The following is a 25972-nucleotide window of genomic DNA, read 5'->3' as shown; positions in this document are numbered from 1 at the left end:
AGCTGGGGAGGGTGAGAGGTGGGAGTTAAAAATGAAACCATCACCACTCAAAGTAGAAAGCCAACCAATAATGACTAAATTGGATAACTCAAGCAATAGCCATAAAAGCATGGAATTTAAAAAGAGGGTAGACAACAAAACCAGAAGAGCTTTCAAGAAACTGCATCTGGGTAATAAAATGGGCACGGGACAATGTGGTGGAACTTACTGTTTCCTTCTTACGTCCAGAGGACTAACACTAAACTATAGACGTATTGTCTATATAACATATTAACCTCCAAAAATTGTTTTTAATCCATCGGACCACCTATTCTAATCCATTTCTCATCTCATAATGGGATTATGGATCATGGATCTTTGGAACAAAAGCATTTAATGTCACAGCCAAAGAGGATTTAGATTTATATACAAATTTACTAAAAGACTAATTTTGGATTTGAAAAGCTAGTTCTCTGTTCAAATACTTTCATATGAAAGTTAAATTACACTATGAATAAAACTGTAAATTCTTGTCCTCCTGACCTCACAATTCTGCCTGAGCCCCTTGCCAATGAAACGAAAACTAGATAATAAGGCACTAGATAAAATCTAGATAAAATATCTAGAGTAAAAAACTAGATGAAAAACTAGATAATAAATCTAAAATCTCAAAAATAACCACCAATTAGGATTAATTTTTCAGCTATAATATGTTACATTGTGTTAAATCACCTTGTGTGCAAGTGAACTAAAGCAGTGGTCGGCAAACCTATGACCTGGGGGGGCCCAAATCCTTCCTGCCTCTTTTTATAGTACCACCAACTATGAATATTTTTAACCATTAAAAATGGTAAAAAGCAAAAATTTAAAAAACAGTGTATTTCTTGACACATGAAAAAAAAATCCCATGGAAACTCAATTCTCTGTCCACAGCCTTATCCACTAATGTTTGTATATACAGCTGTTTTCTAGGGATGGCAGAATTGGATGGCCCACAAAGCCTAAAATATTTCCTGTCTGATCTCTTTCATATTGTTGATCCTTGAACTTAAAGGATTCTAACTGAATTTTAATTTCAAATGAAACTGAGCCAAATGCATAGATGAAAACATACACAAAAGAAGTCCTTGAATCAGAGGTGTCTGAATAAGGAAACTTAAGGATACAACCCTTGAAAGAGGAAAGCCCAAGGAGTTTGCTGATCTGCTTAGGGCCATTCAGGGAAATGAGACCAGAATCAAGAGCAGAGTCTTGCCCATCCTCTTACACATGCATCTGTCACCAAAGTTTTAACCCTAAGAAAAAGAAATGCAAAAAGCCAAAATGGTTGTCTGAGGAGGCCTTACAAATAGCTGTGAAAAGAAGAGAAGCGAAAGAACGGGGAAAAGGAAAGATACATCCATTTGAATGCAAATTTCAAAGAATAGCAAGGAGAGATAGTAAAGCCTTCCTCAATGATCAATGCAAAGAAACAGAGGAAAACACCAGAATGCGAAAGACTAGAGATCTCTTCAAGCATATTAGAGATACCAAGGGAACATTTCATGCAAAGATGGGCTCAATAAAGGACAGAAATGGTATGGACCTAACAGAAGCAGAAGATATTAAGAAAAGGTGGCAAGAATATACAGAAGAACTAGACAAAAAGGATCTTCACCACCCAGATAATCATGAAGGTATGATCACTCACCTAGAGCCAAACATCCTGGAATGTGAAGTCAAGCATCATTACAAACAAAGCTAGTGGAGGTGATGGAATTCCAGTTGAGCTATTTCAAATCCTAAAAGATGATGCTGTGAAAGTGCTGCACTCAATATGCCAGCAAATTTGGAAAACGCAGCAGTGGCTACAGGACTGGAAAAGGTCAGTTTTCATTCCAATCCCAAAGAAAGGCAATGCCAAAGAATGCTCAAACTACCACACAACTGCACTCATCTCACATGGTAGCAAAGTAATGCTCAAAATTCTCCAAGCCAGGCTTCAACAGTATATGAACCATGAACTTCCAGATGTTCAAGCTGGATTTAGAAAAGGCAGAGGAACCAGAGATCAAATTGCCAACATCCGCTGGATCATCGAAAAAGCAAGAGAGTTCCAGAAAAACATCTACTTCTGCTTTACTGACTATGCCAAAGCCTTTGACTGTGTAGATCACAACAAACTGTGGAAAATTCTTAAAGAGATGGGAATACCAGACCACCTGACCTGCCTCCTGAGAAATGGGTATATAGGTCAAGAAGCAACAGTTAGAACTGGGCATGGAACAACAGACTTGTTCCAAATCAGGAAAGGAGTACGTCAAGGCTATATACTGTCACTCTGCTTATTTAACTTATATGCAGAGTACATCATGCGAAATGCTGGGCTGGATGAAGCACAAGCTGGAATCAAGATTTCTGGGAGAAATATCAATAACCTCAGATATGCAGATGACACCACCCTAATAGCAGAAAGTGTAGAGGAACTAAAAAGCCTCTTGATGAAAGTGAAACAGAAGAGTGAAAAAGCTGGCTTAAAGCTCAACATTCAGAAAACTAAGATCATGATCACTCAAATAGATGGGGAAACAATGGAAACAGTGACAGACTTTATTTTCTTCTTCTCCAAGATTACTGCAGATGGTGACTGCAGCCATGAAATTAAAAGACGCTTGCTCCTTGCAAGAAAAGATATGACCAACCTAGACAACATATTAAAAAGCAGAGACATTACTTGGCCAACAAAGGTCCATCTAGTCAAAGCTATGGTTTTTCCAGTAATTGTGTATGGATATGAGTTGGACTATAAAGAAAGCTGAGCGCCAAAGAATTGATGCTTTTGAACTGTGGTGTTGAAGAAGACTCTTGAGAGTCCCTTGGACTGCAAGGAGATCCAACCAGTCAATACTACAGGAAATCAGTCCTGAATATTCACTGGAAGGACTGATGCTGAAGCTGAAACTCCAATACTTTGGCCACCTGATGCGAAGAACTGACTCACTGGAAAAGACCCTGATGGTGGGAAACATTGAAGCCGGGAGGAGAAGGAGACGACAGAGGATGATATGGTTGGATGGCATCACCGACTTGATGGACATGAGTTTGAGTAAGCTCCAAGAGTTGGTGATGGACAGGGAAGCCTGGCATGCTGCAGTCTATGGGGTGACAAAGAGTCAGACACGACTGAGCAACTGAACTGAAATCCTTTGTTCCTACTCCACTCTTCAAACTTTCTATTACTACATCACTTATTTCATTTTAGTTAAAATGCTAGTAAAACTTGCTGATTTCTAATTTGGCCTTCCCCATAGGTGGCTCAGTGGTAAAGAATCTACCTGCCAATGCAGGAGACTCGGGTTCAATCCCTGGTTTGAAAAGATCCCCTGGAGGAGAAAACGGCAACCCACTCCAGTATTCTTGCCTGGAGAACCCCATGGACAGAGGAGCCTTAGCGGGCTACATTTCATGGGGTCACAAACAGTAGGACATGACTGAACATGACACATTTAAAACGGACATCTGTCCCCATTTTCTGTTAACTATGCCAGTAAAGCAATATGGAATACTACTTAAGACCAGCCTTCAGTGTCAGGGAGACCCAGGCCCTGGCTCTGCTTCCAAGGACCACCGTGTCCTCATTAATAAACTTCTCTAACCATCCCTGTTCTCACACCTAAAAGTGAGTGGAGTCACTGCCTCAGATAAGCACAGTTAGAACACAACGAAAGACATCAAGAACTTAATGTTCTGACTGTCTGAATTAAGAGCTCGAGAAATGCTATCTTATCGTGTCCACATTTTATAAGCATTTGTTACCCTTCAAGAGTTTGACAGGCCATGTTCTCAAACCTCAACGTGCTTAGGAATTGCACTGGTGACCTTGTCAATGTAGATTCTCTTGGCCCTACTCCCAACTACTCTGATTCTTTCATCTGGAGGGTTAAGATTAACGCTTAACCCCGTTTTCAAGCTCCAGTGTGATCTGGACATGAGTGATCCATGGAATAAAGTGTTCCTCAATAATGAAACAGATACCAAGAGCACAGGAAACAAGCAAAAGTCTCAGCAATCACAGCCTTAAGTACTAGCCTGCTTTATCAAAATAGCCAAGAGCTGAGTACTGCTCAGTCCTTTTGCTTTTTCTTTCCCTGCTACAGCTATCCTGATTTTTTTTTAACGTATGCTGGGCTCCGTAATTAATGTTACATAGAATATGAAGACTATCTCATAGTTTATACAAGTTAGGACTTCCAGTTAACACATCCAAGTAAACATTTAGGGAACTCAAAAGGTCTATACCCAGATTCCAGTGGAACCCCAGTTTGCTATCTTGGAATTCAGCCACACAATCTTATAACCATCCGAAGAGAATGTAAGACTGATCCATTTTATTTAGTGGTATGTTTGTAAACACAGAAAAAAAATAGAAAAATATGTATTCCTACAACACTAAAAGGAGCTGAAAACATGACTGAAAACAAGCACAGAACTAAATATATTCTACACTGAGAAACCCTCTTGTGTAAACATGTGAAGTGAATTGCATGCAACACCCGCCCCTCAGGTTAAGGTATTTCAGTGTCTACTCCAAAACCAGCAACAAGACCCAGTGGACAGTGACGGGAGTTTGAGGAGGTGGGTAGGTGAGTCGCGGTTACCTTGCTCCAGTCTAAAGCACAGGGAACGCCTTGCTGCTTCCATCTCCGGAGTCGGGTTATCTAGGACATGTCTACACCACTGCAAAGCGCTCAGGGATTTCTCTGATGACGGGAATGTCTTTGAAGAGCCAACGTACAACCTTAAAAAAAGAAATCTACATTATAGGGATTATATAGCTATATAGAGATTACCTCTCTTCTACTTGAGAAAACAACATGTATTTAACAGTTTCTATAACTTAACATTTAATTATTTCAAAATACCAAAGTTATTTTTAACAGACAAACTTCCCCGAGTAGAAGATGACACCTTCTGTAGCTTGGTGGCAAGGAGGACTTCAAAAAACTACGGAACATTGTCTCAGCGGGTCAGAGATCTGGGGCTTTTGTTACTGAACTGACCTCAAAGGGGCCACCATGATGATTTGACCAGCTCACTTGTATTTCTGGAAATGAACATTTTCATCTCATCTCTTTGATGACAGCATTTTCTGTGACCTTGGGGTAATGCATATAAACATGATGTGGCAAACAAGGCAAATTTGATTTGCATTTTAAAAAATAAGTCTAAAAACAAATGAAAGTCAGCTATGTGTTGATTCTCTCAACCCTTAAATATATCAGGTATGTCCCCTGTCTCAGATCTATACTAAATTTGGTAGGTCCTTACATCTCAATTAAAACCTGACTGCTTTCAAAAATCTGTTTTGGGAAGAGCTCACTCCAGCACCCACACTATTACACAGAAGTGGGCAGGATAACCACCCCAGAGCCACTCAAGTCATAACATGGATTTTTCTCTCCTGGTACATTTTAGAATATTTTCTAGTGATAGGGCAATACAAAAAGCTTTATCTTCAGGCTTAACCAGCAGTTGACTAAAAAAGGAAGAAAGAAAATTACAATCACAGGCTCCAGTAATTGACCTTGCTATATAAAGCTGTATTCTAATTACAAATCTCATTAAAGTAAAACTCTTTCAAGCAAAGTTACCATGATTCTAATGCGGTGGTATTCCTGAAATAACATACTTTGTTATTCACTCTTTTATGTTATAGTCTGGTCCACCACCTATTAGAGTAATTTATCCCAGATGGTTGCGGAATGTACTATTTAACAAATTACCCTTATAGTTCACAGTTGGCAAGCTTTTTTCTATAAAGGACCAGCTAGTAAATATATAGGCTTTGGGGCCACAGTCTCTGTCCTAACTACTTAATTCTGCCTCTGCAACCCCAAAATATCACAGATGATAAATAACAAGTATGGCTGTGTTCCTATAAACTTTATTTATAGATACGGAATGCTGAATTCCCCATAATTTTCACATGTCACAAAACAGTATTCTTTTGATTTTTCCCAATCATTTAAAAATGTAAAAATCTAAGCTGATCAGCTAGATTTTAAACCAGGCAGTAGGTCCAATATGCCCATGGGACACGGTTTGCTGACTCCTGTTAGAGAGGAAGGTTTCAAAATATCTCTCTTAATCAATTTAATAGTACTCCTAATATATCATTCTTCCCTTAGAATGTGGCCCACAGTCCTGCCTTCATTGACAGTATATTGGTTAGTTCAAAATTCTTATTCCTGAGTCCCACCTTGGCTTGCTGTGGCAAGATGATTACCAAGCTATGTGGATCTTCGTCTTTCACCCTTCCTTGCTGTCAGACCCCTAAACTATTACCACAAAGCTCTCTCTATACCCCTAGGTAAACGTTAGTCTAGGCCAGTTGTTTTCAATCTTTGATGTATCAAAATCTGAGGATTTGTTAAAACACTAATTGCTAACACCTGATCATTGCAGGCAGCTCCAACCCGATTCAGTAGGTCTGGAGTGAGATCAAAGAATCTCAACGTCTAACAAGTTCCCAAGTAATGCTGATACTGCCATCTGGAGACTCTACCTTGAGAGGGATGTGCTGAGCTGAGCCAACTGTGCCAATGCCATTAATCCCATTTGCCCAATGATCAGTTTAAGCACACATCCTAGACACACTGAGCAATAAAAACTAAGGGGAAATACTTTGATGGGATGTGAGCAAGTTTCTCCTCATGTTTAAAGGGGTCACAAAAGACCCAATTATGTTTCCTACAACATGTGCACTTTAAAAATAAATATACATGTTAGAAGAATAACACAAAGACAAACAAAACTTACCCACAAAGAAAAGCCAAGGCCCAGAATGTTTCATTATCTAATTCTACCAAGTATTTGAGGAACAACAATTCTTCACGAATTCTTTCAAAATAATAGAAGAGACAGCCACATGCTAACAGTCTGAGACCAGCATAGCCATGAAACCTGATACCCAAACCAGATACAGACATTACAAGGTAAGAAACTGAAGACCAATACCCCTTATGAACACAGAACCAACAGGTCTAAATGTTTTAGCGAATTCAGTACAACCATATGTAAAAGGAATACATCATTACCAAGTGAGATTTATCCCAGGAATGAAAGGTTGGCTTAACATTCAAATATCAGTGTAACTTACCACATATACTAAAATAGAAAAACCATATGATAATCTCAAAATACAAAGAAAAACATATGACATCCATTCCTGATAAAAACTCAGTAAATTGGAAACAGGAGGAAACATCATCAGTCTTATTAAAGACATCTACAAAAAAAGCTTGGAGAAGGAAATGGCAACCCACTCCAGTATTCTTGCCTGGAGAATCCCATGGACAAAGGAGCCTGGCAGGCTACAGTCCATGGGGTTGCAAGAGTAGACACGATTTCGAAACTAAATGACCACAAAAAAAGGCTCCTTAACGGTGAAAGCTGAAACTCCAGTACTTTGGCCACCTCATGCGAAGAGCTGACTCACTGGAAAAGACTGATGCTGGGAGGGATTGGGGGCAGGAGGAGAAGGGGACAGCAGAGGATGAGATGGCTGGATGGCATCACCGACTCAATGGGCATGGGTTTGGGTGGACTCCGGGAGTTGGTGATGGACAGGGAGGCCTGGCGTGCTGTGATTCATGGGGTCGCAGAGTCGGACACAACTGAGCGACTGAACTGAACTGAACGGTGAAAGGGTGAACACTTCCCCCTTAATATCAAGAACAATACGAGGTCTGCAGGTTCTGGCCACTGCAATCAGGCAACAATTTGGCTTGGATAGAAACAAGTTTATCTGTTTTATGACATGATCATCTATGTAAAACACTGAGGAATAAATAAAGTGAAGTGAAAGTTGCTTAGTCAAGTCCAACTCTTTGCAACTCCATAGACCATACAGTCCACGGAATTCTCCAGGCCAGAATACTGAAGTGGGTAGCCTTTCCCTTCTCCAGGGGATCTTACCAATCCAGGGATTGAACCCAGGTATCCTGCATTGCAGGCGGATTCTTTACCAGCTGAGCCAGCAGGAAAGCCCAAGAATACTGGAGTGGGTAGCCTATCCCTTCTCCACGGGATCCTCCTGACCCAGGAGTTGAACCAGGGTCTCCTGCATTGCAGGTGGATTCTTTACCAACTGAGCTATCAGTGAAGCCCAGAATATACAAAAAAATACTAGAATAAGTGAGCTTAGCAACAAAAGTGTAGAACACCAGATCAAAATACAAAAGAAAAGAGCAACTAAAAAAAAAAAAATTAGTAACAATCAGTACTTTTGAGATTTCACTTCCATTTACAATAGCATTTAAAAAACCACAAGATGCCTAAGGATAAATCTGATGAAAGATGCCAAGACCTTTTCCTTGAAAACTATAATAATCGTCCTGAGAGAAATTTTAAAAGATATATATATAGACAGGCCATGTCCATGGGTCAGAAAACTAAATATTGTGAAGATGTCACTTAGCCCTAAATTGATCCATTTAACAAAATTCCAATCAAAATCTCAGCAGGCTTTTTGTAAAAGCTGATTCTAAAATTCATATGTAAGTGCAAAGATCCTAGAATAGCCAAAACAATGAATTCGGAGAGCTACTGCTAACTAATTAAGTCTTATCACAAGACTACAGTAATGAAGACAATTTATCAATAAGATGGCATGAAGATAAATAGATCAATGGAAAAAACAGATGGTCCATAAATAGAAATACAAATACATGGAAAACTGATTTTTGACAAACTACAAAGACAATTCAATGAACAAGAGGCAGTGTTTTGAACGAACAGTGCTGGAACAAATACATGCAAAAAGTGAGCCTTGATCCATACTTGACACAATATCCAAAGTTAACTCAAAACAGATCACAAAAATGTGAAACCTAAACTGTAAAACTTTTAGAAGAAACCATAGACGAAAGTCCTGCTGTCTTTGGGTTGGCAAGTATTACTTAGATACATTTTTTAGACTGAAAGCATGATCTAGAAAAGAAAAAAAAAAAACTGGACTTCACCAAAACTAACAAGTCTCTCTGCTCTTTGAAACAGACTATTAAGAGAATGAATCACTAACCATGGATTGGGAGAAAATACTTACAAATCATTTATCAGATAAAAGAACTTATAAGGGGAATATATATGAAATTCTGCAAACTCAATAAGCAACCCAGTTTTTAAAAAATTAACAAAAGATTTAAACAGACATTTCGCCAAAGATTAATGGATGGCAAACAGATGTTGAAAAGATGCTCACCATTACTCATTAGGGAAAAATGAGAGCCCCAGTGAGACACTGCTACACAGCTATTAGAATGCCTAAGGAGAAGACTAGCCATAGCAAGCCTTGGTGACAATCTGGTGCAAACGAAACTCTGCTACACTGCCAGTGGAAATATAAAATGGCACAAACACTTTGGAAAAGATTCTGGCAGCTTCTTTTTTAAAAATTAACATACACCTACTCTCTGATCCAGCCACTCAAAAGTCATAAAGTATTTACCAGAAAGACACAAATGCTGTGTGTCCACACACAGACTTAATAGCCCCAAACTGAAAACCTCAATGTTCATAAAAGGATAAACAGATAAGACAAACCATTATTGTGTCCCTATCATCTAAAACCCTCACAATAAAAAGAAATGAACTAGTGATTCATATAACATGTGAATTTCAAAATGATTAAATAAAGTCCCCTACATCAGAACCTTCAAATCACAAACTTTCAAAGCTGCAAACATGCATTCGTATCCAACTAATCACGTTAAGTTGTAATGGTTCATGTGACTGGCATACGCTCAGTGAACATGCGTGCATCCTCTATAATTGGTCGGTCTTTTGTGTACTTTACTGCGTAGGACTGTATAGAGGACACTATTTTTAAACCCATGATGTATGTAAGCAAGGGGAAAAGCAGCAGAGATGTAGTGGGTACTACTAAGAGGTGACAAGCAATAACAGTGGAAACAAAAGTGAAAATAATCGAGTGAAGCAAGGCAAAACAACGGTAGAGCCGCTGTACTGTACTACTGTACTTTTTAAGGTACTCTACTGAAAGTTTAAAAGTGTCTTTTCTTTGTTTTTTATGTATTAACATTATTTGTGTTAAAAGTATTATAAACCTATTACAGCACAGTACTATATAGCCAATTGTGTTAGCTGAGCACCCAGGCTAACTGCTGGACTTACAAATGCACTCTCAGAAAGAACTCATTTATATGTAGGGGACTTGTCATACCTTGATTTAAAGAAGCCAGACCAAACAAAAAAAGGACATGCTCTGTGATTTCACTGATAAAGAAGTGCAGAAAATGCAAACTAACCTCGACTGACAGAAAACAGACCAGTGGCTGAGTTGGAGGTGGTCAGGATCAGGAGAGAATGAAATACAAGAGGCCACAGGGAAGTTTGGAGTGCTGGAATCTATTCAGAATCTTGGCTGTGGTGATAGCTTTATGGATTATACATATGTCAATATATACAAAATAGTACATTTTAAATATATGCACTTCACAGTTCACTTACACAGTAATGAGTCTTTATTAAAAATGTCACAAGACAATAAGCAGCTGACTGCATCCTGTCCTTCAGTGAGCCCGGAGCTGCCACCTATCAGGCAGGTGCCACAGCCCCACAGACATGAGCCACAGCACTAGCCACCGTGCAACTTCCTTATATTTCAGTTTCTTTTAATAAAATTTCCTCACTGCTTAATACACACACAAGTTCATGCACTGTCTGAGCCTTGGCTTGTTTACAAACCTATCTCAGCACCCATGTGAAGTGCGTCTCTGCGCATCACCTCCAGCATCTCCCGGGACAACTGCTCCTTCCTCCTGCCACTAGAAACCTCCACCAACCAGCCTGCCTCGGGATTTCACACACTCCCACCAGTCTGGGGGGTTTTTTGGCAGCGTGTTTTGCTTTTCACTTGCAGGGGATCCCCTTAGAAAGACGTCCTTAATCTCTCCATGCCCACGTAATCTGGTTCTCTCATTTGACCACATGGCCTTACAGCACATTGAAAAGCAGCACTCACGTCCCAGAGGCATTTGCGACTGCTCTGGGACCCGCTCCGCCATGGTCACGTACAGGGAGTTATCTCTTTCATCTTCCGTTGTCCATTCATGCTTTCTGCTACTATGTCTCACCCCTATCCTGCAGTTCATAGACTATGGAGGTGAGCCTATGACTGAAAGCAAAGAATTCACTTGAAAGTCTGCATAAGGAATAACTGGGACCTCAGATCACCTCCTCTACTGCATACGCACAGTCCCACCACTCCTCCACCACCGCCTAAGACCAGAGGCTTACTATGTGGCTAAGGGTGACCCAGAGAAACTGACTTCAGGCACACCAAACTTAGCTGAAAGAGAGAGGAAGCACCTCACTGAACCAGAGGGACTAACTGAAAATGTTGCTAACTTGCCCTGTTTTCCCTTTTACATTCCTAAAGCTGACTGCCTTCTATCTCCCAGGAGTACAGAAAGTTTATGTTTGGAGACACAGATGAACCCAAGAGAAGACCTAGAGGTAATGAAACCTCAACTGACCACCCACCCCATGTCTAGTAAAGTCAGCCAAAGAGCTCCACTCACACAGAGCCTTGACAGATCGATTTCAATACCACCTTTGGGTATGAACTGACAACAAAAGACATCAGATACATGGAATATTCCTTTTAAGTAAAACCATGAGACTAAAAGTAGAAGGGGAAAAAAGAAGTAAAGAGAAAAACAATGCAGGTAACAGATGAAAAGTCCAAGACAATTATAACTGACATCATCTGAGAAAAAAATGTTGTATTCACAAGACAAAACCAGGATATTTACAAAGAAGCAGTTCCTTCTTTCTTGGCAAATGAAACTTTTAAACTGTTCATAGAAGAAACAAAACATTCAATAAGTGAGCTTGAAAGATCAAGTTGAGGAAGTCTTTGAAAGATCAAGTTGAGGAGCAAAACACAAAGATTAACAACAGGAGGAGAGGGATAAGAAAATTAAACGATTGTACCAGGCAGGGCCCATCCGACTATTGTAAGTTCTAAACAATATGAAAGTGAAGAAAGTTTTTGTAAAGGCCAAAAATTTTCCAAAGTTGAAGGCAGGCCATCAAGTTCTAGACTGAAGGCGCCCACAAATGCCCAGTGCAACAAGTGAACAGACAGACCCATACAAGGTACACAATGACACTTAAGAGCCTTAGGGATAAAGAAAGAAAACTAAAGAAAAAGTCACAAAGATTTCACCGTCCAAATCACAGTGCACTTCAACAGCTGTAAAACAATAAAAACTGAAACAATGGAACAGGGCCCTTACACATGAGGAAAAATAACTGACTTAGACTTTTATAGCCAGCCCAACTATGAATCTTGCATGAGAACAGAATACTGACATTTTCAAATACACAAGATTTCAAAGTCCTTCTCGTGCATGTCCTCAGAAAGCTACTGAGGCTGCACCCCACCCACAAGAATAAATGAAATTCTGAGACAAAGGTTTATGAAACAGGAGATCAATACTACCAAGAAACCGAAGGAATTACCAATGACAACAGCACTGTGCCTCTAGTCTAAGGAGCCAGCAGTAAAGGATGGAGCGATGGAATTAAGCGTTCTAGAAGGGATGGCACTGCAAAGTAGATTTTTAAAAACAGATTTAAGGTATCATCAAATATTTTTGACCTTCTTGAGAAACTTTATGACTCCAGAGCATGTTTAGAAAAATAATTAGTAACAAGGGATTAAAGAAAGTAAAAAGAAAAGAGAGAGGCTGTTACTAACTCGTGGGAAGAACAAAGAGATTAGAGAAAATGAATCTATCATACAATTAACAGGGCTCAGCTAGTAACAGTAATAACTAACGATTTAAGGGAAGAAACTATGAAAACCCTTATGAGAAAGGGAAGAACATATGGCAGATGAAGGGAAGAGTGCTTAGTCTTTATTTTCTAAAACAAGTCTATAGCTTTTTAAGATCATGTAGTATAAAGACTTTAGAAATAAAGAATGAAGAAACTGCTAAGGGAGTATACAGCAGTATCTATATGGAAGACTCAGGGGTAGCAGACAGTTGCTTTCTGTAATAGGTCTCTGTATAGATGCGTTTTTTGTATTATTTACATCCTATTTATTGTATTACTTTGACAGAACTTTAGAAGCACTATGAAAATATATGGCATGAAGACAAAGGATCATTTTTAAGTCAGCCTCTAAAACAAAGTTCCCAGGATGGTTTTGAGCCCCACTACGTCTCTGGCTAGGCCTAGAACTGGATTTAAAAGGAAGTAAAGGGCAATTAGTTATGAAGACCATGTGGTTACAAACTCCCTGAGTATGTCTCCAAAATTACATAAGCAAGGTAAAACCTGTGTTTCTCGTAAATGGCTCTTATCTTCTAAGAAGTCATCGAGTTCACCTCATCATTACAATGCCAGCAATATTTACAATATCCTAATTTGCCACTGTTAATACAACATACCTCCTACCAATTGCTCTTTCACCTTCTACTGTTTCATTGATGTATGTTAGAATCTGGCAAGAATATCTAAAAAGCCTTAGTCTAACACTTGAGGATTCTACAAATATTAGAAAAGCTATCATTTAAAACGTCACACTCTAATTTTCCTTCCCCTCTCTTCAAACCTTCCAAAAGGAATATTCAAAGTCTACCATAATAACCCTTAAGGCTTCAAATGTATTTCAGAATGTCTAGAAAAATTGTCTTGGCTAATCTCAACGTTTGGTTCTAAAAACAACCTTTTTGCAGATAATCAAAAATAAATGTTACTGCAAAACAATTACATGCATATCACAGACCTGTCACGGAAAAGGAAAACGTGTCAATTTTCAGATAAGCCATTTTAAGAGGCTTCAATCACTAGGACTTTTATATTAAGGAAAGGTAAAACACGGTAGCTGATTAGTACAATCAATCAATCTTTAGTCAGCTTAGATTCAGTAGCACCTGCTAGGGTTAAGCCGGTCAGAAATCTACCCCAACTATTTAAAAGGAAACATCAAGTCTAAATTTTAGTTATTGAAGGGTCCTAAAGCAGACACTCCCTCTCCCTCCACATTTAGATCTAAACTCAATTTCAACCTCTCCCTGCAGGGTTTTCAAAGTTATTCATTTAAGAAGGCACATCAGCACAGACTTCAGTCAACTCCCCTTGCTCTGAGAAAACACTGCGTATTTTCAATTAGCATTGTCAGAAAGTGAAGTACCCTCTGGTCTTTTCACTGAAAATCAATTATGAAAAAAAAAAAAAAACAGTTTAGGTGGTCTAATTTAGCTGTGCCATATGTATAGCACAAGGTGTTCAACAGCTTTGATGCAAAACTGGCAATGATTTTAGCCAGCTGTCCAGGGCCTTGATGTTATACGAGGAGGATGAATATCTCATTCACTAAGCTTTCCGTAATTTGTATATACCACCATTTTACCCTTGTATCATTAAGAACTTTTCTCCCGTGCTTCCCAACTGAGCAAGTTAAAATCCCTGCCACACCCCTTTTACATAAACCCCAATACTCTGCTAATTGCCACTCCACTAAAATAAATGTTTCCTTATATGGTTATATTTTATATCAGCTGGCATGTTTTAATCTTGGCATTGTCTGAATACGCTCGTCTTCTGGTTGAGGTGTGCAGGCCCTGAGACGCCCCAGCGCTACACTATCCTCACGGAACTGTGCTCTTCTACTTGTTTTTCCAAATCCATTTTGCTTTAAAACAGAAAACCCTGGAGTTAGAAAATTCTAACTTTAGCCATAATGCACAAGTGCACTTACTATTTCAACGTAGACCATATACACATAAAACTGAAATAAGTTTAATCAACCTATGTTTGCATTATAAGATACAGGCACTCTGATCCTAATTTTATAGTCTATTGCACTTCATTAAAAAATAATACAGGTCAGTCCATGAAATGGACTTCGGAGCCTACTAATGGGTCACAACCATGCCTGGAGGAAAAAAAAAAATAATCAATGGTATAAATGCTTTTGAATCCACATAACCTGATTTTTAGTCAATTCTTTCAGTAAATAACTGAAGAGGTTCACATAAGTTATTTCTCCTTGGAGCTTCAGTCCCTTAACACTGAAATAGGTCAGAGAAAGGTCCAGTATGCACTTAATGACTTACTGTTCCCATGGCTACTTCATACCAGTCTGATTCCCTCTCCTGGTCCTAAGAAGGACCCTGGGCCTTTTTGGCCTGGTGACACTGGGACAGAGCCCTTTAAAACATCCTTCTGCACAGACCAGCAGATCATCCGTGCGTGAACTGGGACTTTAGTCCTTTTGAGCTTTTAATTTGCTGCTGATGATCAGTTTCTCCGCTGTACTTTCTAGTCTGTGGTCTCCTGGAGAGCTGAGGCTGTCAAGTTCGTAATATGATGGCATCAACAGCAGAGCAGAATGTAAAGTTTACTATAGGATTGTAATAACTGGACTTAAGATTCTGAAACCACCAACTTAATTTTCACACATTTATTTCTAGCAGAACTGTGCTGCTAAAATAACCACACTATACTGAGGCAAAGTTAAACACTTTAAAATTCAACTAAGATAAGAATTTGAAGAAATGAGACAATTGTTTTGTTTCAAAGCTTTTCTTCAAAACAAAAAGCAGAACACATCATTCTTACATCCAATTTTTTTTAATCAGAAGATGCTTTTAGGTAAATAACTTGTTTGGGAAAAAAGGCCTATGAGATCTGACTGATTAATAAACTATCACCAAGCAAATGTTATTCTGTTATTCACTGTTTTCTCTTGAGCCAAATTTTGCCTAGGTTGTAATAGAAGGTGAACAGTTATAGTCTAAGATTTTATTTGAAGTAGCCTTGCATAAAAGAACTTCTAAAACGTTCAATGATTAACCTACATTTGCGAACTTTCTTTCCTAAACTTTCTCTAGGACATTTAAGCAGGAAGTACTATTCTAAATAATCAATTTGTTTAACCCATTAGGATCAAGTCATGATAAAAATGCATGAAAAATTGTAGGTAATAAAAGTTAACAGTAACTTATTCCTTAACAGTGTTACTTTAATAGCGAATCTAAAAAGAAAAGATACAAATGAACTTACAAAACAGGAAGAGACTTATAGACTTAGAAAACCAACTTATGATTGCGGGGACAAAGGGATAGTTAGGGAGTTTGGGAAGGTCATGTACACACTGCTACATTCAAAATGGATAACCAACAAGAGCCTGTTGTATAAGACACAGAACTCTACTCAATGTTATGTGTCAGCCTGGATAGGAAGTGGGTTTGGGGGAGAAAGGATCCATGTATATGTAAGGCAGAGCCCCTTCACTCTATACCTGAAACTACCACAAAATGTTAATCAGCTATAATCCAATACAAAATAAAAAGTTTAAAGTTTGCAGGGAAAAAATGATCCAACTGTTTGCACAGGGGGACAGACTGGCAAGATACATACAATGAAAGCTAAGTGTAAAAGTACTGATGTGTACATTTGCATGTTAATTTGTATAATTATCTTGAAGGTTAACAAGGTTAACTCAGTCACAGTAGTAAATTAAGGACAAAAGGGAAGACCTTTGTGACTTTATATTCACGTCTGTGTTTTGTCTTTTACATGAATATGTAAAATTTTAAAATTTTTTAAAAATAATCAAATACATATTTTGTCAGCTTTAATTGTTTCTTAATAAATAGGGGTGGGAAGTGAAGCTGCTCTCCTGCAAACACATCATGGAAGCCAAATGACGTCACCAGGATGGAAGATGAGGTTTATAGGGATGAAGGAACATCAGAGAACTCTTCAAGCATCAACAAGTGGGCTTAGTTTTGAAAAGTAAATCCCATTGACTGCTTGTTCAGCAATAAACCAAGTACTGCAATACAAAAATCTCAATGTATAAAAGTGCTATGATAGGAAGTTTTCTATAAATCAGAGGACTTTAAAAAAAATTTAAGTCCATCCCACTAAGATTAACAACCCCTCCCTGTTTTTCCACTTGGGATTCTAACCCTGGTTTGTTCTGAAGAAGATACTCTAAACAGTGTCCCATTGGTCTGTAGAAACATCCGTAAAGTGTCAAGGCATTGATTTATTCATTCACCTATATACTTGATGAGTGAAATTAGTAAATCCTGCTACAACTCAAACCTGGTTAGATTTGCTTCAAATCATCTGAAGTGCTAATTGGCTAATCTCATTAAGTAGGTGATTTTTTAAGTTACTTTAATGCTGTTTTGACAAAAATTTAACTACAAAAGGAAACCCTAGGTATCAAAATACTAGCAACAGTTGGAGGATAACAAAATATAGTTGAAATCTATTTAATAAAAGAAAATATTACAATTATATTCACAACATATGTGCTAGTAAATCTAATACACTTGTAAAATAGTAAGTATATCATAAGTTTTAAAATGCTAACAGTTTTAAAGCACAGGATCGATCCCCATCCAAAATACAGTAAGTTTCCTTCTATTATTTAAGTACACATCTCCAGAAAAGGCCAAGGGGGGACTAAATCAATCTAAAATAATTTGAAAGTGGCGAAAGGGTTCACAGTTACTAGGAACAACCTTAAGAACCACCATGAGGGCATTTTCTGGTGCCATATTCAGGCTATATTTGAAGTTACAATACAGCCTGGACTTTACAAAAATGAAATGGTTAAAGTTCCAGAAAGCAGTGAGTGGCTTCAATATTTACAACCTGTGCCTCCTGCCCAGCTGCCTGAACGTAATCAGAAGGAGGATGACTACCCCTATTTATAGAAAGAGCTCCAAGTATTTTGACTCTCAGAATCAAGTCAATTAGTGAACCCTACAGTCACGGTTCTCACCGTAAGAGTGCGGAAAAAAAGGAACCAAAAAGGTTCTCCATCTCTCATTCCCTCCTTAGCAATCATGGAACAGAAACACAAAGAAAGTGAGGAAAACCCAGAGTGAAGACAGGAAGAGGACCTGAGATTATAGAGAGAAGGACTACAACTATTCTTCAGGCCACTGCTAAGTACAGGTGAATGCTGTTCATTCACCAGGCCTGAATCTAAGTCCTACCTGATCTGAAGGATCTACTCATCTGACCACATCACACTGCCTCTAGTGACCAAGGACAACGTGAACCAACCTAAATAGGCATGAAGTGACTACTCCATGAGCAAGCACCATTACAAATAAAGAAATCAGAACTCCAACCACTACCGCCCCCAGGTACCCACTGATCTGTGAAAATAGAGCTAACAGATTTCAACCGAAGAAGGGCTGCCAGCCTCAAGTTTTCTGATAACTTGTAGTTCCTAAAAAAAATAAATAAAAGCAGCTTCTCTAAGCTCACTTTTCTTCAATCACGAATTTATTTTTTTAAGCAAGTTCCTCGGGTCCTAGGTAACAGAGTGCCTTCAAGCTGCTCACACCATTCCCCGAAAAGCTTTTTTTTTCTTATCACCGTTACTGATAGGAAAGCCATTGAGTTCAGCACACTGCGAAAAGCAAGTCAGTCTCTGAAGTGAGAAGCTATCAAAGATGTAGCAAATGAAGACAATCAACAGACAGAACGAACCTCTTCGAGAGAGAACCATCACTAGGTGGCTTAGGGTACCACGGAGGTAGGGACAGCACGCCAATGCTGCCCCCAGTCTTGGTTTGGGAGGACAGAACAGTAACAGCGCAGATAGAAGCCAACCCCTACCCATCCCCCAAAAGACTGGAAGAAGAAAAAAAAAAAGCAGGACTGAGTGACAAAAAGACAGCGTGGATTTTGCAGTTAACGCTAACGAGGAGCTTTGGTACCCAATCATCAGCAAAGACAAAACAAGGAGATGAAAAGGACCAGCTAGCTCATCGCCAGACAACGGGTCAGCCTGTTGATGGATCAGCCTGAACTATGAGAAAATAGGTTTCCACCCTGGTTCAACAGCCTCTGCTTATCGCCCAGCTCAGCATCTGCCTGGTCACCCCGTCTACGGACGACGGCTGTGGTCCCCCCACTCTCCCGCCCAGCCCTCGCCCTCCCCGGGGATCGCAGCGGAGCTCGGCAATACCAGGTGTAGTCGTCCTCTTCCCGCCAGGCGGCCAAGCTCTCCAGGTCCAGCGGCTCCACCTCGTCCAGCAGCGTGGGGGGCGGCGAGGAGGGCGCGGCGGCGGCCCCCGGCGGTGTCCCCGCGCCCCCGGGCTCCGGGCCGCCGCCGCCGCCGCCCGCGCCGAAGAAGCCCGCCGCAGGCTTGAAGTAGACGAAGGGAGCCTCGGGGGGCTGCGCCAGGCTGCAGAGCAGGGAGGGCGCCGGGCTGGGCAGGCAGTAGGTCCCCGGGAAAGCGGGGCTGGAGCCGCCGCTGCCGCCGCCGCCCCCAGCAGCCAAAGCCAGCCCCAACCCCAGGCCCCCCGAGGCGGCGGCGGCGGCCGGAGGGCTCCGCGGGGCCAAGGGGCTACAGGCCCCGGCGGGCGGTGGCGCGGCGGGCGGCGGCGGCGGCGACAGGAGCAGCAGGTGCGGGGCGGCGGACGCGGTGGCCGTCTGGCTACGCAGCTGCTCGTTCTGCTTCTCCAGCATGCGCACCAGCTCCTTCAGCTTCTTCACCTCCAGCTCGGTGTTCACCACCTGCCCGGAGCCCGCTCCGGAGCCGCCCCCCGCCGAAGCGCATTTCACCTGCTCCGCCATCATCGTGGGCCCAGAGGGCGCCTCGGACACCCGGGGAGGGGGTGGGGGCGTGCCGAAGCACCAGCTCCTCGCGTCGCAGGGAGAAGCTACGGCTCCTTCCTTACCGCCCCGGCCCGGACGGCCGACCTCGCTAGGCGGAGGCCGAGCGGGCGATTCGCATCAGCACCCGGGCCCAGCCTCCCGCCGAAGCAGCAGCCGCCGAGCCGCTCTGCACATGCTCAGAGCGTCCCTCCAGTCCCCTGGGCGCAGAGAAGGCTCCGGGTTTTAGCCGCGGCCCCCGGGCGGGGCGGGGCGCGGGCGCCGGGTGGGCGGGGCCGGGGTGTAGGACAGGACTTTGAGGTGGGGGCCCGAGGCGCTCGCGAGGGGCGGGGCGCGGGCCGGGGTCCTTGGGCCACCGCCCCCGCCCACGCTACCCAATCCCAGGTGCCTGATTGGACGCGGCCAGCACTTTCCCGCCACGGGCACTTCCTCTAGCCGCGGCCGGGGAGCGAACTGCGCCGACTTGAGAACCAGGGGCGGTGTTCCAAAAAAGCAGGCGCTGCAGGTGCCTGCCTTGGCTGGGGGCAGAGAATGCCCGCAGGTTTGGTCTTTTGCCAGAGCGCTTGTGCTGAACGACAGCATCTACTAGCCACTAGCTGGTTAAACCAATCGAAATCCAAAAGGCCAGGGAACGATGAGTACCAAAGAGTAAAAACGTGGAGCGGAAAGGCTTTGAGATGATGCTGTTAAGCCCCTAATTGGTAATGCAAAAACAGAGTGGTGAGAGAGCGAAGAGTCCAGGAGAAAGAAAATCGCCCTCTCACTAAGAGGGGGAGAGTGACCAGTTGGTAAAGAGCCAAGTGTCCAGCTTATTCTAAAGTCGTCCGATTTGAACTGTTCTACTACCGCCAATGTTTAACACGAAAAAGAGCATTTTTATACCATGTATATAATCATACATTCATTAAACAAAAGATCTTTGAGCTCCTAACTCTGCGCCAGATACCGTTCTAAAAGTTGGCCAAGCATTCAAGTGAACAAAACAGACAAAAAAATCATTATGGGAGAAACATTAGTAAAATTGAATGATGTTCCATCTGTTAAATAATTTATAAGCTCTTAGGTCTTTCTGGGGTGGGGGTGGGGAAGAAAAGCAGAAAACCTAGGAACTCTGACCCGGGTACCCCTGTCTCTCCTGCGAACTGCCTTTTCTTCCATCTTCCGGAAATTATTGATAGATCTGCTTTTAAACGGGGTTGGGGAAGGGTTCTTAAGCAGAAGAATTGAGTCAAGTTTCATTCCATTAATATTGACGTAGCAATTGGGGGTGTTGAACACGGAGAAAAGTCTGAGGGCTTTATTATAAGACACTTCCGCACAACTGGCTCTCATCCTCAGATGATACACTATCTAGTGAAGCTCTGGGACTTTTCCATACCAGTCTGCGTGACCATCCCTCTGGAACTGCTCCCATATTGTATCTGTTGGTTTTATGACAGATACAGCTCTGTGCCTTCCTGCTCAGAAACACTTGTGTCTTGTCAGTTGCCCATTTATATCTCCAACTTCTATGTGTAGGGAGGGTGATCACCATTTCACTTGCTTGGTGAGATCTTCCGTAAATCAGATAAATATGTGTAATTGGTTCCCTGAGTCTTCCTACCAAGCGTCCCAGCTTGCTAGACCACCGGAACCACCTGTATCACCCATCACCTTTCCAAGTTTCCGTCTAGCTTCTAGATATTCTGGTTATTACTAAAACCTGGAGAAGTGGAGTAATTCTACTGAAAGTCCTAAAGTGAAGAATCTATGGAAGGATTTTCCGCATGCTCAGTGGCAGATGCAGAGAGCAGTATCCTTGCAACACAAAGGGAGACAACAGATACAATGAGAACAAAGAGCTGCTGGGTTCCACATTAGCAAAAGAAATTGGGAATAGGAGCAGAAGAGCAAAGACAGAATTAAGACATAAAGAAAAGGAGTCATTTTTCTGCAAAATTTATATACTCTGGAGAAGGAGAGGAAAAAATCCCGCTCCTCCCCCATATACTCAGTAAGGTGTATAGAATACATCCAAGCAATCAGTAGTCAATCCTGAGAACTGTTTTCTAAGTAGCAATTAGTATTTTAAAAAATCTTTGTTGTTTCCAAAGAGAGCATTCCTTGAAATTTAGACCTCGCAAAGAGATGAAACGTTCCCATCCTAAATTTCTATTCTGCATTCTTCTTCCAGAAAGAAAAATTTGCCCTCTTCCTGTTTTTTAAGTGTGAAGAAATTCAGGAATAGAGAAATTTTAAATCATCTCTTTCTTTTCTATGAAAGCACCTCTTTTTTTCCCCCTTCTGGGAATTACATATGTACACACCCCAGAAACACTCAAAATGCACACTGATTTTAAGTTGCTTATCTCTAGGATGCCTGTCTCTTTAACACGTAATTAAAGAGGTTGATGGTGTCAAGGTTTCAATTAAGCAGTCTTGATTTTTTTTTATTTTGATGCAAATTTGTAAGCTCTGTGTGTTGAAAGTGCATGCCTAGCTTCTCAATTTTAAAATATTTTTGTTTTAAATGAAATACATGGGGTGATTGCAGAGATTTACAAACAAGATATGGAAAATAAAGGCACATATCTCATTAAAAATTTTATACTTTAAGTATACATTTGAAACACCATAAATTGATGAGAATTATCCATCTATCGCACATTCAAAATCAGATAAAGAAATAGGTATTTCACCAGTGCTCCCCATTCCTTACACTCCAGAATTGTGGTCACTGGGTCACTCTAGTGAAATTCAAGAGAGAAAATAACTTATTTTGATTTGTATTTTTCACTATACCTGGAATAGTATCTATGGACACCAAATTGATTCATCCACAAAATTGCAAAGACAGCGTAGTTTCTTCCTGAGTCTGTAAATCTGATTCTCCAAGTAAATCTAGGAACAGTCCATTATCCTAGTTTCACAGATAGGCTAACGAAGTTAGATTACTTGCCCAATTCAGTCTTGAAAATTCTTGGCACAGTTTCTAGTGGCCCAACCACTGTTCTTTTTGTGCCTTTGTCTTAGAGTGAAATTCTACTAAGAGTAAGCCCCTTATGTTTTAAATGTAGATTTTCCATCAGTGCAATGGATATATCCTAATATGACCACTACATTCATTAAAGTTGATAAATCCAAATACTATAAGGAGAGAAAATCACCTGATACGTTACCAAGGGTTGTGTGCTCAATCATGTCCAATTCTTTGTGACCCCCTGGACTGTAGCCTGCCAGGTTTCTCTGTCCATGGAATTTTCCAGGCTAGAATACTGGAGTGGGTTCCCATGCCCTCCTCCAGGGGATCTTCCCAACCCAGGGATCAAACCCGTGTCTCTTACATCTCCTGCATTAGCAGGTGGATTCTTTTACTACTGTGCCACCTGAGAAAATCACCTGACGATTAAAGATCCCCAGCTCCATTTTCAAGTTCATTTAGAAAGGCCACAGTCTGATTTTTTTTCCCTCTTAATCGAGATTCCTGTTTATCCATGCAAAATAGTCCTGAATAATGTGGGTCCCCACTACCCTTGTCCAGTGTCTAGCAAATCCAGCACTTAGCAAAAACACATTGAAGTGTCTTTTTAAAGAATAGATGAATAAATAAATAAATACCCAAGTTCCAGCTGAAATTTAGACAAGACCCTAATGGGTTACTTCTATAAGCCTCATTTGTCATATGGTAACAGCATGGAAAGATTAGAAGGCTTTTTGCAGACTCCATGATAATTATTTCACGTCTGACCTAATTAAAAGCTAGAAAAATGCTTGCTGCATTAATGTGTGGATTTTAGAGTAAGGGAATAACACTGAGAGAAAACAAAAATATATGAAGCTAGAATTTATGTAAATGAATCTCTGTATGGGTTGCTCCATTCAGACCCCACCCAACTCTACCACTAGAATTCACGCCAACAACCCCTGTAATTATACCCTGTAAAGTTACATACAATGGTAGTTACTATAACCATAATAGTAATAATAATAATTCTGTTGACTTGGCAAGGTATCCTTGTCAGAGCCCTTTTTAATAAACACTTATCACGTATCTATTATGTTCAAGTCACGATGCTAGATAACCTTTTAAAAGTAAGACAGTGTCTCCACCACCAAGACCTTATCGAGTTGGTGAAAGAAGCATATAAACAATTGATTAAGACTTAGTGTGTTATGCGTCATGATAAAAATACAAGTCGAAAGCTTAGGGAGTGCCCAAGAAGGAACAATTAATTTTGGCTAAAATTTTGGGAAGACTTCATGTAGAAAGTATATGTTATTTCATTTGATTCTCCTTATCAAGCAAGCGAGGCATTGGGCAAGTATTGTGATATTCATTTATCAGACAGAATCTAGGATATTTCAAAGCAACAACAGAAGTAGGATACAGCACAGAGCTCTAACTCCTGATCAATATCATTTCCTCTGTGGTCAATTTGTTTTGTTTTTATGAATCACTCACGCATCTACCATGCCCAGTAAAATGAAACTTTAAATATTTACCCTAATAGTAGCTAGGGGTCTTACTAAATGCCACATGTTCTAAGCCCTTTACTTGCATTAACTCATTTAATCATCAAACGCCCTTTGAAGTACTTTCTATAATTAGTCTTGTTTTATAAATGAGGAAACTGAGGCACAGGAAGTCAAACAAACTACCCAAAATTGTGTGCTCAGTCGCTCAGTCAACCCCATGAACTGTAGCCCACCAGGCTTCTCTGTCCATGGGATTTTTCAGGCAAGAATACTGTAGTGGGTTGCCATTTCTTCCTCCAGGGCATCGTCCTGATCCAGGGATATAACCCTTGTCTCCTGTGTCTCCTGCATCAGTAGGCAGATTGTTTATCACTAAGGCACCTGGGACGCCCCTACCCAAAGTTACCCAGCTACAAAGTGGCAGAGCCAGGAATTGAAAGCTAGGCAGTCCTAGCTTGTTAATTGCAGTATGTCTTTTCTGGTCTTAAACTGAACCCAGCAGAATACCATACTCTGTTCTTAATGGTTTATCAATAAAAACTATTGACTTATGCAAAATCAATAGCCAAGAATGCCTTGAACAAAGTCTGATTCATTAACAAGCAAATATTACTGGAACTTAAAAAGTCACCAAGCACAGATGAGAAAACAGTAGGTTTCCAAAATCAACAAAGTTGCCAGTGCTGGTCCAACACTTCTGACAGTACAAAGGCTATTCATTCAATGCTTATTTCTGCACAGATGACAAAACAGCATGAACTATCACTGCTTTGTATTGTATTTCTAGGCATTTGGATTCTTCACATGTCAAAACCGCTCTTAAGAATACTCAGAAGAAACCAAGTCACAGCCTATGGTGGGTTTGAACAGATCCCATCATGATTATGGATGTATTTAAAAATTCAAAAATGTAAAAGTAATTTTTTGAAGTTCATAAACATTTCAAAATCTGAAACTTTCAAAACTAAAACAGACACTTTTGAACAAGTTGTTTTTTTTGAAAGAAAACATATACGGTTACTTAAACCTTGAAAAATAGGCATCTTTTCATTTTTTCTTCATTTTTTTAACTTTATAAGAGAAAAATGAATCTGGTATAACTTGAGTCTTGGTGGCAAAAGTTGGTACTTTATATTACCATTGCACTGGATGTCTAGAGCTTTTGAAAGTGTTTGAATTTTGAACAATCTAATTTCTTGTTTTCCTCAAATGTACCTCTCATCATAAAAGTCAGTGTGGTAGTTTTCTTTCTTTAATTCAAAAGAGCTCTTTTTTTCTTTGATAATTTCCAAAGCTTTTATTAAAAAAAAAACTTCTTTGCAAAAATTTGTAATCGCACTGGAGTGTTACAAATCAAAGTCAGAAATCATTTGAAAGTCTGACACAGCAGAGCAAGAAGTCCTTCTATGATAGTGGATCCTTTAGTTCTCTTTCAAGTTACTGGCATAGCTGCAAAGACATTATGGGAATCTAAGCAAAAGGCAATACAGAAAACAGTGCAGTGTTCTCTTGGCACGGCATCACATTCTAGAAATTATCAGTATAAGCCAGCCTCAAAGAAATCACTGCAAGTTTACTCAAAATAAACCTACAGTGAGTGCCTAACAATGGTCAGTGCACATAATGAATTTTCAGAAAATGCAATAATTGAGACCCATAACCAGGTTATCTGTGTTTCACTATTTCACTCATCCGAAATCCTTCATGGAGGCAACAGTTATAATCATGTCACTGAAGGACTTTGTCATCATGATTACAAATATGTTCTTACTTCTCATCTTCAGGAATATTTTTTGTTTGTTTAGTTTCAGAAAGGAAGTGTCAACTAACAGAAAATACTTTATTATGAACCAATATTGGAGTGGGG

At 40.4% G+C, this 25972-nt stretch overlaps 1 protein-coding gene across 13 annotated transcripts in view; it reads right to left on the bottom strand.

Moving 5' to 3' along the window:
- The window catches only part of SLAIN1 (SLAIN motif family member 1), a 60397-nt gene extending 37081 nt beyond the window's left edge, over positions 1-23316 (bottom strand). For 4 of the 13 annotated variants that reach the window (XM_055542718.1, XM_055542717.1, XM_055542719.1 and 1 more), the window contains exons 1-2: positions 19001-19847; positions 4617-4756 (exon numbers count right to left, since the gene is read on the bottom strand). In XM_055542718.1, coding sequence (XP_055398693.1) covers positions 4617-4756; positions 19001-19614 — 754 coding nt within the window. In that variant the 5' untranslated portion in view covers positions 19615-19847. The other 9 variants (XM_055542724.1, XM_055542723.1, XM_055542728.1 and 6 more) reach the window with 9 other exon arrangements.
- Positions 23317-25972: the final 2656 nt, after the last annotated feature.

This window comes from Bubalus kerabau, chromosome 12, assembly GCF_029407905.1.
Source record: "Bubalus kerabau isolate K-KA32 ecotype Philippines breed swamp buffalo chromosome 12, PCC_UOA_SB_1v2, whole genome shotgun sequence".
NCBI lineage: Eukaryota > Metazoa > Chordata > Mammalia > Artiodactyla > Bovidae > Bubalus > Bubalus kerabau.
Note: the sequence above shows the minus strand (reverse complement) of the source record. Positions and strands in the feature narration are given on the sequence as shown.